Raw genomic sequence first — 13,478 nt, 5'->3', positions numbered from 1 at the left:
TCCATATTGATTTTGCTGTATTTTTTTTGTTGGAATGGTATGTAAAATTTCTAGAAAGCAAAATATTATGTAATGCTATTTTTGGAAATTTTTTAGGGATTAATTTTGTAAATATATATAAATAAAAGAGTAGAACCCAAAATGTACTTAAAAAATGTATATATAGATTAATTAAATATTGGATGTTTTCCATATAGAGGAATAACTAAATTTTCTGATCGTTTCTGCGGCTAAATGTTTATATTGATTTTTTAACCCGCAATATACTTTATGAACATTTGTTTGTTATATTTATTTTTTTTTGTTTAGTATTTAAGATTCTGTTTTGATTTTAATTAATATAACAAAAAAATAATGGATCTAAATACATAGTAAGTCATTTATATACTATGATTAAGTCATATTTTACCTAATGATTTAATTATTTTAAACAATCTTAGTTAAATCAACTTAATTTTTATATGTCAAATATTCTAATATTAATAGTGTTGACAAATAATAAAATAAGGATTTAACCCATATTAGCACAAATTTAATGATATTTCATTAATTTCAACATGTCATTTTTATAACTCATCTACTATATATAACCATATTATATAGTATTTTAAAATTTTTAATTTTACATATTCGTAATATTTTAAAATTTTATTAAGTTTATATTTATTAATTATAATATTTAAATAGATATGAATCGAAGTTTTTTTTTACGTTAAGAATCAAAGCTCACAGGTTTTGGAAAACAAAATAGTAATCAAATTGTTGTTTTCTTTATTTGCAAAAGATTCATAGATTGAATATTTTCAATACAAAATAGAAGGTGTGGTTAAATATATCATAATTTCTGTTTCCATATTGATTTTGCTGTATTTTTTTAATTGGAATGGTATGTAAAATTTTTAGAAAACAAAATCTGATATAATGCTATTTTTGGAAATTTTTTAGGGATTAATTTTGTAAATATATATAAATAAAAGGGTAGAACCCAAAATGTATTTAAAAAATGTATATATAGATTTAGCGTCACATCTCTTCATCATAATATTTTTTTACTAATAATAACAATACCAATAAATGTTTCTGAAAATTGTATCTAGTTGTTCATAAAATATCTTATGTTTTTTAATATTTAAAAAATATCTAGTTGTTCATAAAGCCCCCTAAATAATCTCCTATATATTAAAAGAGAAGCATTTTGTTAAAAATGCTGATGTGTCGTCACCAGAGCAATTTAGAGATTTAATTTCACTTAAACATCTCAAGATAAACATATTTACAAAAATAAGCTTTTTGATTTAAATGTGTCATTACAATATATAAGGAAATGTTTATTTCATTATTATTTACATAAATATGCCATTAGACTATATATATAGGTGAGGTTTCTATCCCTTATATATTAAAAGAGAAGCATTTTGTTGAATATGGTCATGTGTCGTCACCAGAGCAATTTGGAGATTTAATTGTAGTTAAACATCTCAAGATAAACATATTTACAAAAACAAGCTTTTTGATTTAAATGTATCATTAAAATATATAAGGAAATGTTTATTTCATTATTATTTACATAAATTTGCCATTAGAATATATATATATAGGTGAGGTTTCTATCTATTAGTTTAAAAAAACGTAAGACTTAATTATCTGTTAAAACCATAAAATATAATTCATTATTTAATTATCATATTTTATAACATATTTAATTATTAAAAAGTAAATTACATTTCACAAACTATTAAAAACTTATTCATCTATTTAACTATTTGAAATGCAAAACTTATTCTCCGATTTAAAAAACAAATCTGATGACTATTCAAGTATATTTAAAAAAATAATTATCACAATAAGCTTAAAAATAAATTACATTTCATAAACAATTTTAAATTTATTCACCAAATTAAATTTTTGAAAAACAAAAATATGTCTCCTATTTAAAAATTTCAATGACTATTCAAATATATTTAAAATTTTCTCATAAATAACTACCACAATAATCATAAAAATAAAATATTGACTTTTTAATAATTTAATAATAATATGATTCAAAGATATTAACATGATATTGAATTTTTTGAAAACCCTAGACATTCATTTTTCCGATAAATTTTCACCGCTACTATATTTTTTAATTATTATTTACCATTTTATACCTTTTCTCATTAAACTTAGGATGAGTTTAATTTTATTAGTCTAAAATATTGTTTTATCAATTTAATGGCATATCAATGTAGATAATAATGTGAAATATAAAATATATGAATTTTATTTTTAAATTCATTTCTACATTTCACGGGTGAAATACATTTTTACAAAAAATGATTAAATGCAAATTTGAATAAAGCAAAAAAGAATATGAATAAAACTTTGTGACACCTTAGATCTAAAATAATAATTTTACTTCTAATGAATTTATTTGACTCGATTTATCCCGCATATAGTGCGGGTTATTACCTAGTAGGATGTTATGAGACGTCTCTTATTTAACAGACGAACGGATGGATATTGATGATCGTTTAACGCGAAGAAAATAACAACCTTTTCATGAATAAAAACTAAATCACGGATTATGCAATTGAAGTTAGGTGCTACTTAGGTAAAACCCATGTTTTAAATTATCGTTAAGAGCTAGTGGAGATTTTTGAGATGGGTCTAGCTTAGAGAGTTTAATTCGAGATTAGTTTTTCTGTATCTTTTGCGGTTTTTTTTCTTTACCACAATAGCATCTTCTGTTATCTACGGGGGTGTATTCAAACCATGATTTTGGAGAATTTGATGGGATTTAGGAAATTTAGAATTTTGATAGATTTTAGGTAAGTTCATATGATTTTCTGTAAAATTCTTTCAAATCCCACCTAAAACCATGGGATTTGGATTTCTGTATTTTTAACTAAACAAATCCTCTAGAATCCTCCAAAATCCTAAAAATTATTAAAATCCTAATCCACAAAACTGTTTTGAATAACAGTGGATTTTAAAGTAAATTTTTAAATCATCAGTTCAATAACAAGAGATTTTAATGGATTTTAAAGTAGACTTTTAAATCATCAGTTCAATAACGGTAGATTTTAATAGACTTTTTAAAATCCATGATTGAATAACATAAAATTTGTAAATTTCACACAAATCACTTAAAATGTCAAGTTGAATACACCCTCCTACGTATCTGATTTGCCAAATCATGGTTTGCCAAATCATGGTTTCTCTCTGCATACGAGGACACTGGACTTTAACAAAACTAAACACACAATTCAAGGTAAGATTAAGAGTTGAAATGACCATCCTTGGTGCATGATATCTTAAAATGACAAATCCATCATCCAAAATATGTCTTTTAGAAAGTAGAGATCTCAACTTCTCAAGGGTCTTACATATATTAAAAAAAGGTCTCCTGTAACAAATTCTTCCACTAGATAAGATATTATCTTTCCCTAATCGATGGATAGGCGTGGGACACAAAAGTCAACAAGCAGACCTGATGGCCCTATTATGCGAGGCTGCCCTGCCCTTCGAGAGTTGTAATAAAACATCCTGCTCAAAGCCACTTTGAGAATTATGAACTTCCTCTTGTACCATACCTTCACTGTCGCGATGGACTTTCCATAGATCTTCTCGACTCCAAGAATGATCCCATCTCTAAGTCCAACATAACTGGCTGGCTCACCTGAGGAGCCACAGTAAATTCCCTACCACACAATAAAACAAATGAACAAATATATTATAAATCAAATGTTTGTGATCTCTCTCTCTCATATTTTATATATTGAATTGACAACGTCTACCAGAAACTTACGTCTTGTTGAAGTTCAAGGTGTGGACTGAACACATGCAGTTTTGCTCCCACAGGTTGATGCACCAACAAGTCACGTGCTTCCTCAATATCCTTAGGCTCAATCACTTGTCCTTTCATGGAAACGAGAGCAGGTTTGTACGATGATGGGGGCTTTGACACAGATCCCAAGTGTGGCCAATCTTCTGCTTTCGGTATGCCTTTGTATAAAGCAAACTCAAGGCAGCCTTTGACAGTGAGCTTGTGCCCGTGTGAGCCAGCATTGTCCACCAAATACTGAGCTGAGTACTCAGTATGGACGCTATCCAGCTTAAGTGCAAGCCGTGCATAGCTGATCAGATCAGCCGCTACGATTGCAGCAGAAGCAGATTCATCTGCAAAGACAAGGCCACAAATGGAAAAATAAATCAGATTTGAATGTATTCCCATTTTACAAGGGATTAGATAAAAGAAAATATGTTTTAATACCATAGTAGGTACTTTTGTTCGCATCAGTTGAAAAAAAAAAAAAAAAAAAGAAAAGAGTATATTCTAGAGTGACAAGTTTACCGTGCTCTTGGTCATTCACAATCTCTGTCCCTCCGCCGATTCTGAATGCCATTGTGAAACTGGGATCATAGGGGGGGAGTGCCATCTGCAATTACTTCAACCCTGAAAACTTACAAGGTTCAATGTTAATACATTATGAATGTGAACAGGAAATGGTAAGAACATTAAGAAGGGAATCATAGTGAACCGATTTTCACAAAAGGCATCAACGAAAGATAGGAAAAAGCAAGAGAGTTTTGGAGACCTTTGCTTAATTCCAAATTAGATCAAAGAACTAGCAAAAAGAGTGCGTTTACCAAAGAATGACTAAACTAAAGGAGGATTAAACGCTAAAAAACCTAACTAGAAGCTCCTCATTTCACTAATCTCACTGCAGAAGGTAATTCACAAGCAAAAACCGTGGCCAACCAAAGCAAGCTTAATAATTCCCAACTTAGAAGACAACCCTAAAAGGTAACACTAGTCACACTGCTAAAGAAGACATTTTTACAAAGAAATAGCAAAAGAAGACATATTTATCAAAGACAAGAAACAGATCAAAGATGAGTTTGTGGCTAAATCGAACAAATGTGATATCCTAGCTTCATTACCAAAGAATGATCAAAGGATTAAACACTAAAAAAACTAACTAACAGCTCCTCAACTTTCACTAATCACACTGAAAAAGGCAAAAAGAAGACACTTCTATCAATGAAAAGAAACAGAGAGATGAGTTTGTAGCTAAACGCCTAAATCGAACTAGTGTGATAGCTTCTTTACCAAAGAATGACCAAACTAAAGCTCCTCATCACTAATCACACTGAAAAGGCAATGGAACAAGAAAAAACCGTAGCAAAAGACCCTAATACGCAACTAAATCCTCCTCCTCGTTCATTAATCACACTGAAAAAGGCTAAAAGAAGACATTTTTATCAATGAAAAAAAACAGATCAAAGATGAGTTTGTGGATAAGACAAACCTATGTAATAGCTTCTTTACCAAAGAATGACCAAACTAAACGCTAAAACCCCCATCATTTTTCACTAATCACACTAAAAATGAAAGTCAATGCACAAGTGAAAGCCGTAATAAACCAGAGCGAGCTAAACAAGTTCCAACTTAGAAAAAAACCCTAAAGGTAACACATTTATCAGCCTGAAAAAGAAGACATTTTTACCTATGACCAAGAAACAGATCAAAGATGAGGTTGTGGCTAAATCGAACCAATGTGATAGCTTCTTTACCAAAGAATGACCAAACTAGCTAAAGGAGGATTAAACGCTAAAAAAACCTAACCACAAGCTCCAAGCAAAAAACGTAACAATACCAAAGCAAGGCTAAGCTAATCCCAACTTAGAAGAAGAAAACCCCCAAAAGGGGAAACTCGCAAAGGAATCACTAATCGCACTTACAAAGGGGGAAAATCACACAGGAAGCAGAAACAGAGTAATAAGCCAAAGGCAGATAGAGGAATCAGAAACATTTTGTATATATACACAAGACAAGACAATGGGTAACTCGGGAAAACCCTAGAGCACAGATGTCATAATCCTGTGTCATCAAGCGTATCAAGGGCTACGAAAAGTCGCAACTTTTTCTCCTCCGTACAAGCTTTTGCATTCATGATTCACGGAAAAACGGCTTTTTCATACCCCACAATAGCCTTATGTTGAATTAATACATTTGACTATTGATCTGGCCTAAACATACATTATATTTCTGAATATTCGAATTCTGTACCCCAACTTCGAAATCAATATCCCAAGTATAAATATTGTGCCATAACATACAAAAACGTGTTTATGGTCTAACTCTGTTAAACTTCCGTTTAATCAAAATGACGTGGATTCCAAGTGTGCACAGCGATTCAAAACGACATCTTTTTGGGAAAATAGAAAATCTAATATTTTGGCCAATATGACGTCGTTTTTTATTTCTGTCCCAAATCTCCCTTCCTCTCTCCCGATACTCTCTCTCTCGGCGGAGGAACCCGAAAATTTGGGCATTTTCAATTTCGGGTCAATCTGAAACTTTAGATTCTCTGCTTGGCCAAAATGTTAGATTTTCTGTTTTCTCAAAACGACGTCGTTTTGAATCACTGCACACACGTGGAATCCACGTCATTTTGATTAAACGAAAGCTTAACAGAGTTAGACCATAAACACGTTTTTGTATGTTATGGCACAACATTTATATTTGGGGTATTGATTTCGAAGTTGGGGTACGGAATTCAATAATTCAAAAACATAATGTATGTTTAGGCCAGATCAATAGTCAAATGTATGAATTCAACACAGTGCTATTGTGGAGGTGTGAAAAAGCTGTTATTCCCATGATTCACCACCTCTCTCTCTCTCTCTGCTCTGTGTTTTTTTTGTTTGTTGTCGTTTCTGTGCATTTGAAGATAACCGTTGTGCCTTATACGACGTCGCTTCCATATTGGGCTTTATCTTTCGCCGGCCTATACGGCTATACCTTCACTTCGTGACCAACAAAGGATATTCTAAACTGGGGAGACTTCACAATAACCGGAACACGATGTCGTTTAGTTGGTCTTTTATAAACAACATACAATATGGAAGTTCACGAAAATTCCCTAGATCTTTTGTAATTTGGAAAAAAAAAGTATATATATATATGTAACATTCGCGAACCAATTTTTGTAATTTTGGTGTGGGTGTCGATCGACACCCTTGGGGGCATTGATCGACACCATGTGTTTCCGGTTTGGTCGGGTTCATTTTAATTGCTGGTTGGTTTGGTTTGGTTCAATTAAATCCCTAAATCGTGTTATAAGCGTCTAAGGACGAATTAAGGGTTTCAGAGTCTCATTTTGGTCGCCGTTGAGTGAAAAGAAAGAGAGAAAACGTTTCTGAGATTTTCTGGGCTTGTTCTTGGAGATTTTGGAGAGATCTGAGGCTGGAGAAGTGATAGCTGTTGCTGGGAACGAAGGAGAAGCTCCTGGAGGTGTTGTCCCATCGTTTTCTCAACCCCAATCTTCTGTTCTTGAGGTGAGTGCTTGACCATGGTTGATCTAAGCATGAGATCTCCTTTGTTTTGTGTGATTCCTTGTGGTTTGTGGTGTTTGCTTGCTTGGGTACATTGTATTTGTGATTTCTAGTGAATTCCGAGATGGTTAGACGTGTTTGGAGTCGAATTTGTGTTGATTGGAATCGGAGCTCGTCGCTGAGTTTCGCGCAGATCGTGTCTGCAGAAGAGGCATCGATTGATACCACTTGTGAGGAGCATCGATCGGCACCGTCTTGAGTAGCATCGATTGGCACCATTTTAGCATTGGTCAGCACCAGTTCCTGTAGCATCGGTCGACACCGAGTTAGCATCGGTCGACACTAGTACCTGCCGAGTCTTATTTTCCTGGTTTGATGTACTGATTATGTTCTTGTTGTTTGTTGACTTAGGAGTCTTATATGCTTGTGTGTATAACCCAGTAGATGGGAGGACGGCCTCACTAAGTATTTGTGATAATACTTACGCATCTCAATTGTTGTTTGTGGTGTGCAGGTAAAGGAAAAGTGTGATCGTGGGATCAAAGGCGAGGAGGAGGAGGATGTTCTAGAGGCTTGATTGATTGTGGTCTAGCTATTGTTAGATTGCTAGTATTGAGTTGATAGAGCATTGTAGGATGTTGAAACCTTGCTATTTTATTGTTGGTTATTGGATTATTGTTGTTGGTATTCTTTTGGTTTAATGGAAATTGTTTTATTTGGTTATCCGCGGTTATTGATTGTTGTTAGGATGTTAGTGGGTATGGGACCACTAGTAAATTAAGGCATTAAAAAAAAAACAGGAAGGGTTGTTTCATTTTGGTATCAGAGCCCTTACAGTTCTAGGTTTGGGTTCGCTAGGTTTCTGTTGTGATGTTTTAGATTGCATGCTTTGATTGATTATGTGAGTTAGTCAATTGTGTGTGGCATGGAGTCCTAGAACATCCTCTTCGAGCCTTCACTGAGATTTCACGGTGAGTTATTGTTATGTTTCTTTGTGTGGTATTGATTTGTTTTATGCTTGTTTGCCTCTGTTCTTGGAAGATCAGTGGTTAAGGTGTTTGAGTTGTTGGTTGTGGACGGGGCCGTGGTCGTGGTCATTGTCGGGCAGGTCCCAAGGCCAGCGAGTGTGTGGTCCAGAGTTCCAAGAGGAGGTACGTCAGAGGGTCGCAAGCGTATTAGGAGGGACCAGAGGGGGTTAGCCGGTGAGCGTGCTGGGGGTGCTGGGAACCCAGGTGTGGGGTTGCAGCAGGTGGAGCCCAGGGTCGAGATGATTGCTTGGTGGATCTGTTGGCATGTTGTTGGAGCGGTTACCGAGAGGGGTACCGGTGTAGGCTCCAGTTGTGCCGCATGTGGCGGGGTGCAGCCAAGGGCTGCGGATGTTGAGGACTTTCCACCTTATGTTAAGAGGAAGGAGCGGTTATAGATGACCGGTATGAGATTATTCTCAAGAGGTATCAGACCTAGAGAGGCGGATAGGTGGACATATGCAGTTGGAGCAGATATTTCTCTGTTTGGAGGTTAATCCAGTTGGATATTAGAAGTTTAGTGGGCAGGTGTAACATTGCAATGTTATACTCGGACCACAGGAGGTACTTTGTGTCGAGAGATGTTTATAGTCGTTAAGGGTTGTTGCTCCAAAGGGGATGGTGATTCCCCTGAATACCGATAGCTCGAGGGGCTGAGGGCTCCGAGAGTGGCAGAGGGGATGATGTTACCCTGAGGGGATGAGTAGTTCCCCTGATACCGAGATCTTGAGGATTGTGTTCCAAGAGTGAGACGGTATAACCCGAAGACGCTGGTCTGAGAGTGAGATCGGTATGGCTCGAAGGTTGCGACCTAAGGGTGGTGGATTTGGGAGCAAGCAATACCTAGGACGTGAGTATAAACAACCCGATTGAATGTAGATCTCAAGAGATTGACGGTGGTTTAATCTCGGGTTTTAGATGTGTTGACCAATGGGTCAGGGTTTTATGAACCAGAGCGGTTATGAATGTGTGGCTGTTTCGCCAGGATTGTGAGGCCGGTGGTGTTGGAGTCCCGGGAAGGGGAGTTACAGCAGGTTTGAGCCGGGAAAGGCATGTTTGCCAGATAAATAAGTTCACGAGAAGCCTTCATGGCAGGATAAACTAATAGTTGCGACGATGTTGGATGAAGTTCATTGGAGATGGACAGGGTTGCTAGATTCAAGGTTTTGGTAAGCTTGTTGGAGGGAATAAGTCAAGTGGTTTGAGTTAGCGGCCTGCAAAGCATTTGAAGCGGTGAATCAGAATATGCGAGCGTATGGTACTTGTTTATTTTATTACGTTTATATTGATGATTTGCTGTGGAGAATTGCCAAGCGGAAAGCTATCTTTGGAATAAGCTAACTTGTGGAAGTTTCCCTAACTGGCAAGTTACTAGAGGTTTTTGGAGGAACAAGAGGGTTGATATTCAGGTGGCGGCGAGTTGATGTCGGCATACTTGAGTGTTTGTTTAGTTGAGCTGAAGAAGTAACTAGAAGATTTATGGAGCAAGGGATTCATACGTTCTAGTGTATCACCGTGGAGAGCACCGGTGTTGTTTGTTAAAAAGAAGGACGGAAGTCTCCGCTTGTGTTTAGATTAATGGGGTTTGAACCGGGTTACTGTGAAGAACAAGTACCCTCTTTCTAGGATTGATGAGTTGTTCGATCTGTTGAGGGGTGCTACTTGGTTCTCTAAGGTAGATCTGGCGTCGGGTTATCATCAGATGCCGATAGATGAGGCAGATGTGAGGAAGACGGCCTTCAGGACGAGCTACGAGTTTGTGGTGATGCTGTTTAGGTTGAAAAATGCGCCAGCTGCGTTTATGAGATTGATGAATAGCGTGTTCCAGGAGTTTCTGGACGTGTCAGTCATCATTTTCATCGACGACATCCTGGTATATTCTAAGAGTCCTGAGGAGCATGCAATACATTTGAGAGCAGTGTTGGAGAATCTGCGGGAGCAGAAATTTTTTGCTAAGCTGAGTAAGTGCAGTTTCTGGCAGCGTGAGATGGGGTTCTTAGGACACATTGTTTCTGCAGAGGGAGTTTCAGTGGACCCAGAGAAGATTCAGTCCATTAGGGAGTGGCCGAGGCCGCAGAGTGCCACTGAGATTCGGAGTTTCCTGGGGTTAGCAGGTTACTACAGGAGGTTTGTTCGGGGTTTTGCGAGTATGGCTCAGCCGATGACTAAGCTTACAGGGAAGGATGTTCCGTTTGTGTGGTCACCAGAGTGTGAGGCAAGTTTTGCAAGTCTCAAGCAGATGTTGACTACCACGCCGGTGTTAGCACTGCCTGAGCAGGACGAGCCTTATGTTGTGTATACAGACGCTTCTAGAGTGGGGTTGGGTTGTGTACTTATGCAGCAGGGGAAGGTTATAGCCTATGCTTCGCGGCAGTTGCGGAAGCATGAAGCTAATTATCCTACTCATGATTTGGAGATGGCAGCAGTGATCTTTGCTCTTAAGATTTGGAGATCCTATCTGTATGGTGGGAAGGTACAAGTATTTACAGATCACAAGAGTCTGAAGTACATCTTTACTCAGCCTGAACTGAATTTAAGGCAGAGGCGTTAGATGGAGTTAGTAGCGGATTATGATTTGGACATAGCTTACCATCCTGGTAAAGGTAACCTGGTTGCAGATGCCTTGAGTCGGAAGCGGGTGGCTTCGGCTCAGGAGCAGGATATGGAGGCGTTGGTAGGTGAGATTAGTGCATTGAGTTTGTGTGCTATCTCACAGGAACCTTTGGGTTTGGAGGCAGCTGATAGAGCGGATTTGTTGAGCAGAGTGAGGTTAGCTCGGGAGAGCGATGAAGGGCTGGTGAATGCCTCTAAGGCTGCGGGTGCAGAGTATCAGGTTTCTGCTAATGGTACTATCCTTGTGCATGGTCGGATCTGTGTGCCCAAGGGTGAGGATTTGAGGCAGGAGATACTGAGAGAGGCTCATTCGAGCAATTTCTCTATTCATCCAGGGGCGATCAAGATGTACCGTGACCTCAAGCGGTATTATCACTGGGTCGGGATGAAGAAGGACGTAGCCAAATGGGTGGCGAAGTGTGATACTTGCCAGCTGATGAAGGCGGAGCATCAGGTTCCTGGTGGTTTGTTACAGAGTTTGCCTATTCCAGAGTGGAAGTGGGATTTGATCACGATGGACTTCGTGGTGGGTTTGCCTGTGTCTAGGACGTTTGATGCTATTTGGGTCATTGTGGACCGTTTGACTAAGTCTGCGCATTTCCTGGCCATCAAGAAAACTGATGGAGCAGCAGTTTTGGCCAAGAAGTACGTGAGGGAGATAGTCAGACTGCATGGTGTGCCTGCTAGTATTGTTTCTGATAGAGATTCCAAGTTCACCTTGGTGTTTTGGAAGGCATTTCAGGCAGAGATGGGCACGAAGGTGCATATGAGTACAACCTATCATCCTCAGACGGACGGTCAGTCAGAGAGGACGATCCAGATTTTGGAGGATTTATTGAGGATGTGTGTGCTAGATTGGGGTGGTCATTGGGCAGATCATTTGAGCTTGGTGGAGTTTGCTTATAACACCAGCTACCAGGCTAGTATTGGGATGGCTCCTTATGAGGCCTTGTATGGGAGGCCGTGTCGTACACCATTATGTTGGACTCAGGTGGGGGAGAGGAGCATATTTGGTGCAGATTTTGTTCAGGAGACCTCGGAGAAGATTCGGGTTTTGAGGCTGAACATGAAGGAGGCTCAGGATCGGCAGAAGAGCTATGCTGATAAGAGGAGAAAGGATCTTGAGTTTCAGGTTGGTGATAGAGTGTACCTCAAGATGGCCATGTTGCGGGGTCCGAACAGGTCATTGACGGAGACTAAGTTGAGTCCGAGGTACATGGGTCCGTTCAGAGTGGTTGAGCGGGTGGGACCAGTGGCATACCGGTTGGAGTTGCCTGAGGTTATGCGTGCGTTCCACAAGGTATTTCATGTGTCGATGCTGAGGAAGTGTCTTCACGAGGGTGATCAGTTGTTGGCTAAGATCCCTGAGGATCTTCAGCCTAACATGACTTTAGAGGCGAGACCATTGAGGGTGCTCGAGAGGAGAGTCACGGAACTTCGGAAGAAGAAGATTCCTTTGATGAGAGTCTTGTGGGACTGTGACGGAGTAGAGGAGCAAACTTGGGAGCCCGAGGCGAGGATGATGGCAAGGTTTAAGAAGTGGTTTAAGATAGGGCTGGGCATTCGGTTACCCATTTGGGTTCGGGTATTACCCGTTCGGGTTCGGGTTAATGGGTAATGGAAAATAGAACCCATTCGGGTATTTTACTATGTTCGGGTTCGGTTCGGTTCGGGTAGTACCGGGTTCGGGTCGGTTTGGGTTACAATTTTCAGAACCCAATTAATACCCGAACTACCGGGTACCCGAAAAAATATAATTAAAATTAATAAAATTTAAATAAATTTAGTTAAAGTTTGACTTATGTGACAATATATTTTAGATATTTTGATTATTTTTGATATTTAGGTATAAAACTAAATGAAATATTCAAAATTATAATCATAACTTTAGGGTAATTGCATTATATTAATGATAAATATTATAAATATGTTTATATGTTCGGGTTTATTGGGTACCCAAACGGGTATCGGGTATTACCCGACCTTAACCCGAACCCACGGGTATTAGAAAATAGAACCCAATAGAGTTTTATAGGCAAACCCGAACCCAACCCGAACCCGGTTTTTCGGGTCGGGTTCCGGGTTGGGTATTCGGGTACGGTTTTTATGCCCAAGCCTAGTTTGAGAAGCAGACCGCGACTTGAGCTTGTCTAGCCGGGTCCGAGTTGTAGTCCGTGGCTGGAGCGGGTACGGAGTATTCCAGCCCATCTCTCTTGATATTTGGTCGCTTAGGGGTGGTTGATTGTGCGACTAAGTATCGAGATGAGGTGGTGCTCGGGATGCGGGTTGATGGCTCTGGTTGTTGTATTTTTGCTTTTTCTGATGTAATTTCGTTGAGATTGTAACGATTATGACATTTTTGAGATTAATAAGATAAGTATTTTTCTTAATGTTTGACTGTTTTTGTCTTGGGAAAAGAGAAATAGCTCGGGTTTCTATTTTTTTGGAAAGTTTCCATAAATAGAAAGTTTCCACAAAAGGAAGGTTTCCAGAATCAGAAAGTTTCTAAAAAAAGGA

At 38.2% G+C, this 13,478-nt stretch overlaps 1 protein-coding gene across 4 annotated transcripts; it reads right to left on the bottom strand.

Annotated features, from left to right (window-relative positions):
* Window positions 1–3,259: 3,259 nt before the first annotated feature.
* Window positions 3,260–5,861, bottom strand: LOC104751067 (protein HEAT-INDUCED TAS1 TARGET 5). Of its 4 annotated transcripts, none has more exons than XM_087480723.1 (4): window positions 5,728–5,861; window positions 4,337–4,438; window positions 3,791–4,161; window positions 3,260–3,683 (listed from the first exon to the last, which is right to left on the bottom strand). In XM_087480723.1, the coding sequence occupies exons 2-4, from the start codon at window positions 4,419–4,421 to the stop codon at window positions 3,429–3,431; spliced, it is 711 nt and encodes a 236-aa protein (XP_087336849.1). In that variant the 5' UTR covers window positions 4,422–4,438; window positions 5,728–5,861; the 3' UTR covers window positions 3,260–3,428. The 4 variants fall into 4 exon arrangements, with proteins under 4 accessions (XP_087336849.1, XP_087336859.1, XP_087336854.1 ...); XM_087480733.1 differs by having other exon boundaries at window positions 3,260–3,661; XM_087480728.1 differs by having other exon boundaries at window positions 5,493–5,777.
* Between the last annotated feature and the right edge of the window lie 7,617 nt (window positions 5,862–13,478).

This window comes from Camelina sativa, chromosome 2 (assembly GCF_030686135.1).
Source record: "Camelina sativa cultivar CO46 ecotype springtype chromosome 2, ASM3068613v1".
NCBI classification, from domain to species: Eukaryota; Viridiplantae; Streptophyta; class Magnoliopsida; order Brassicales; family Brassicaceae; genus Camelina; species Camelina sativa.
Note: the sequence above shows the minus strand (reverse complement) of the source record. Positions and strands in the feature narration are given on the sequence as shown.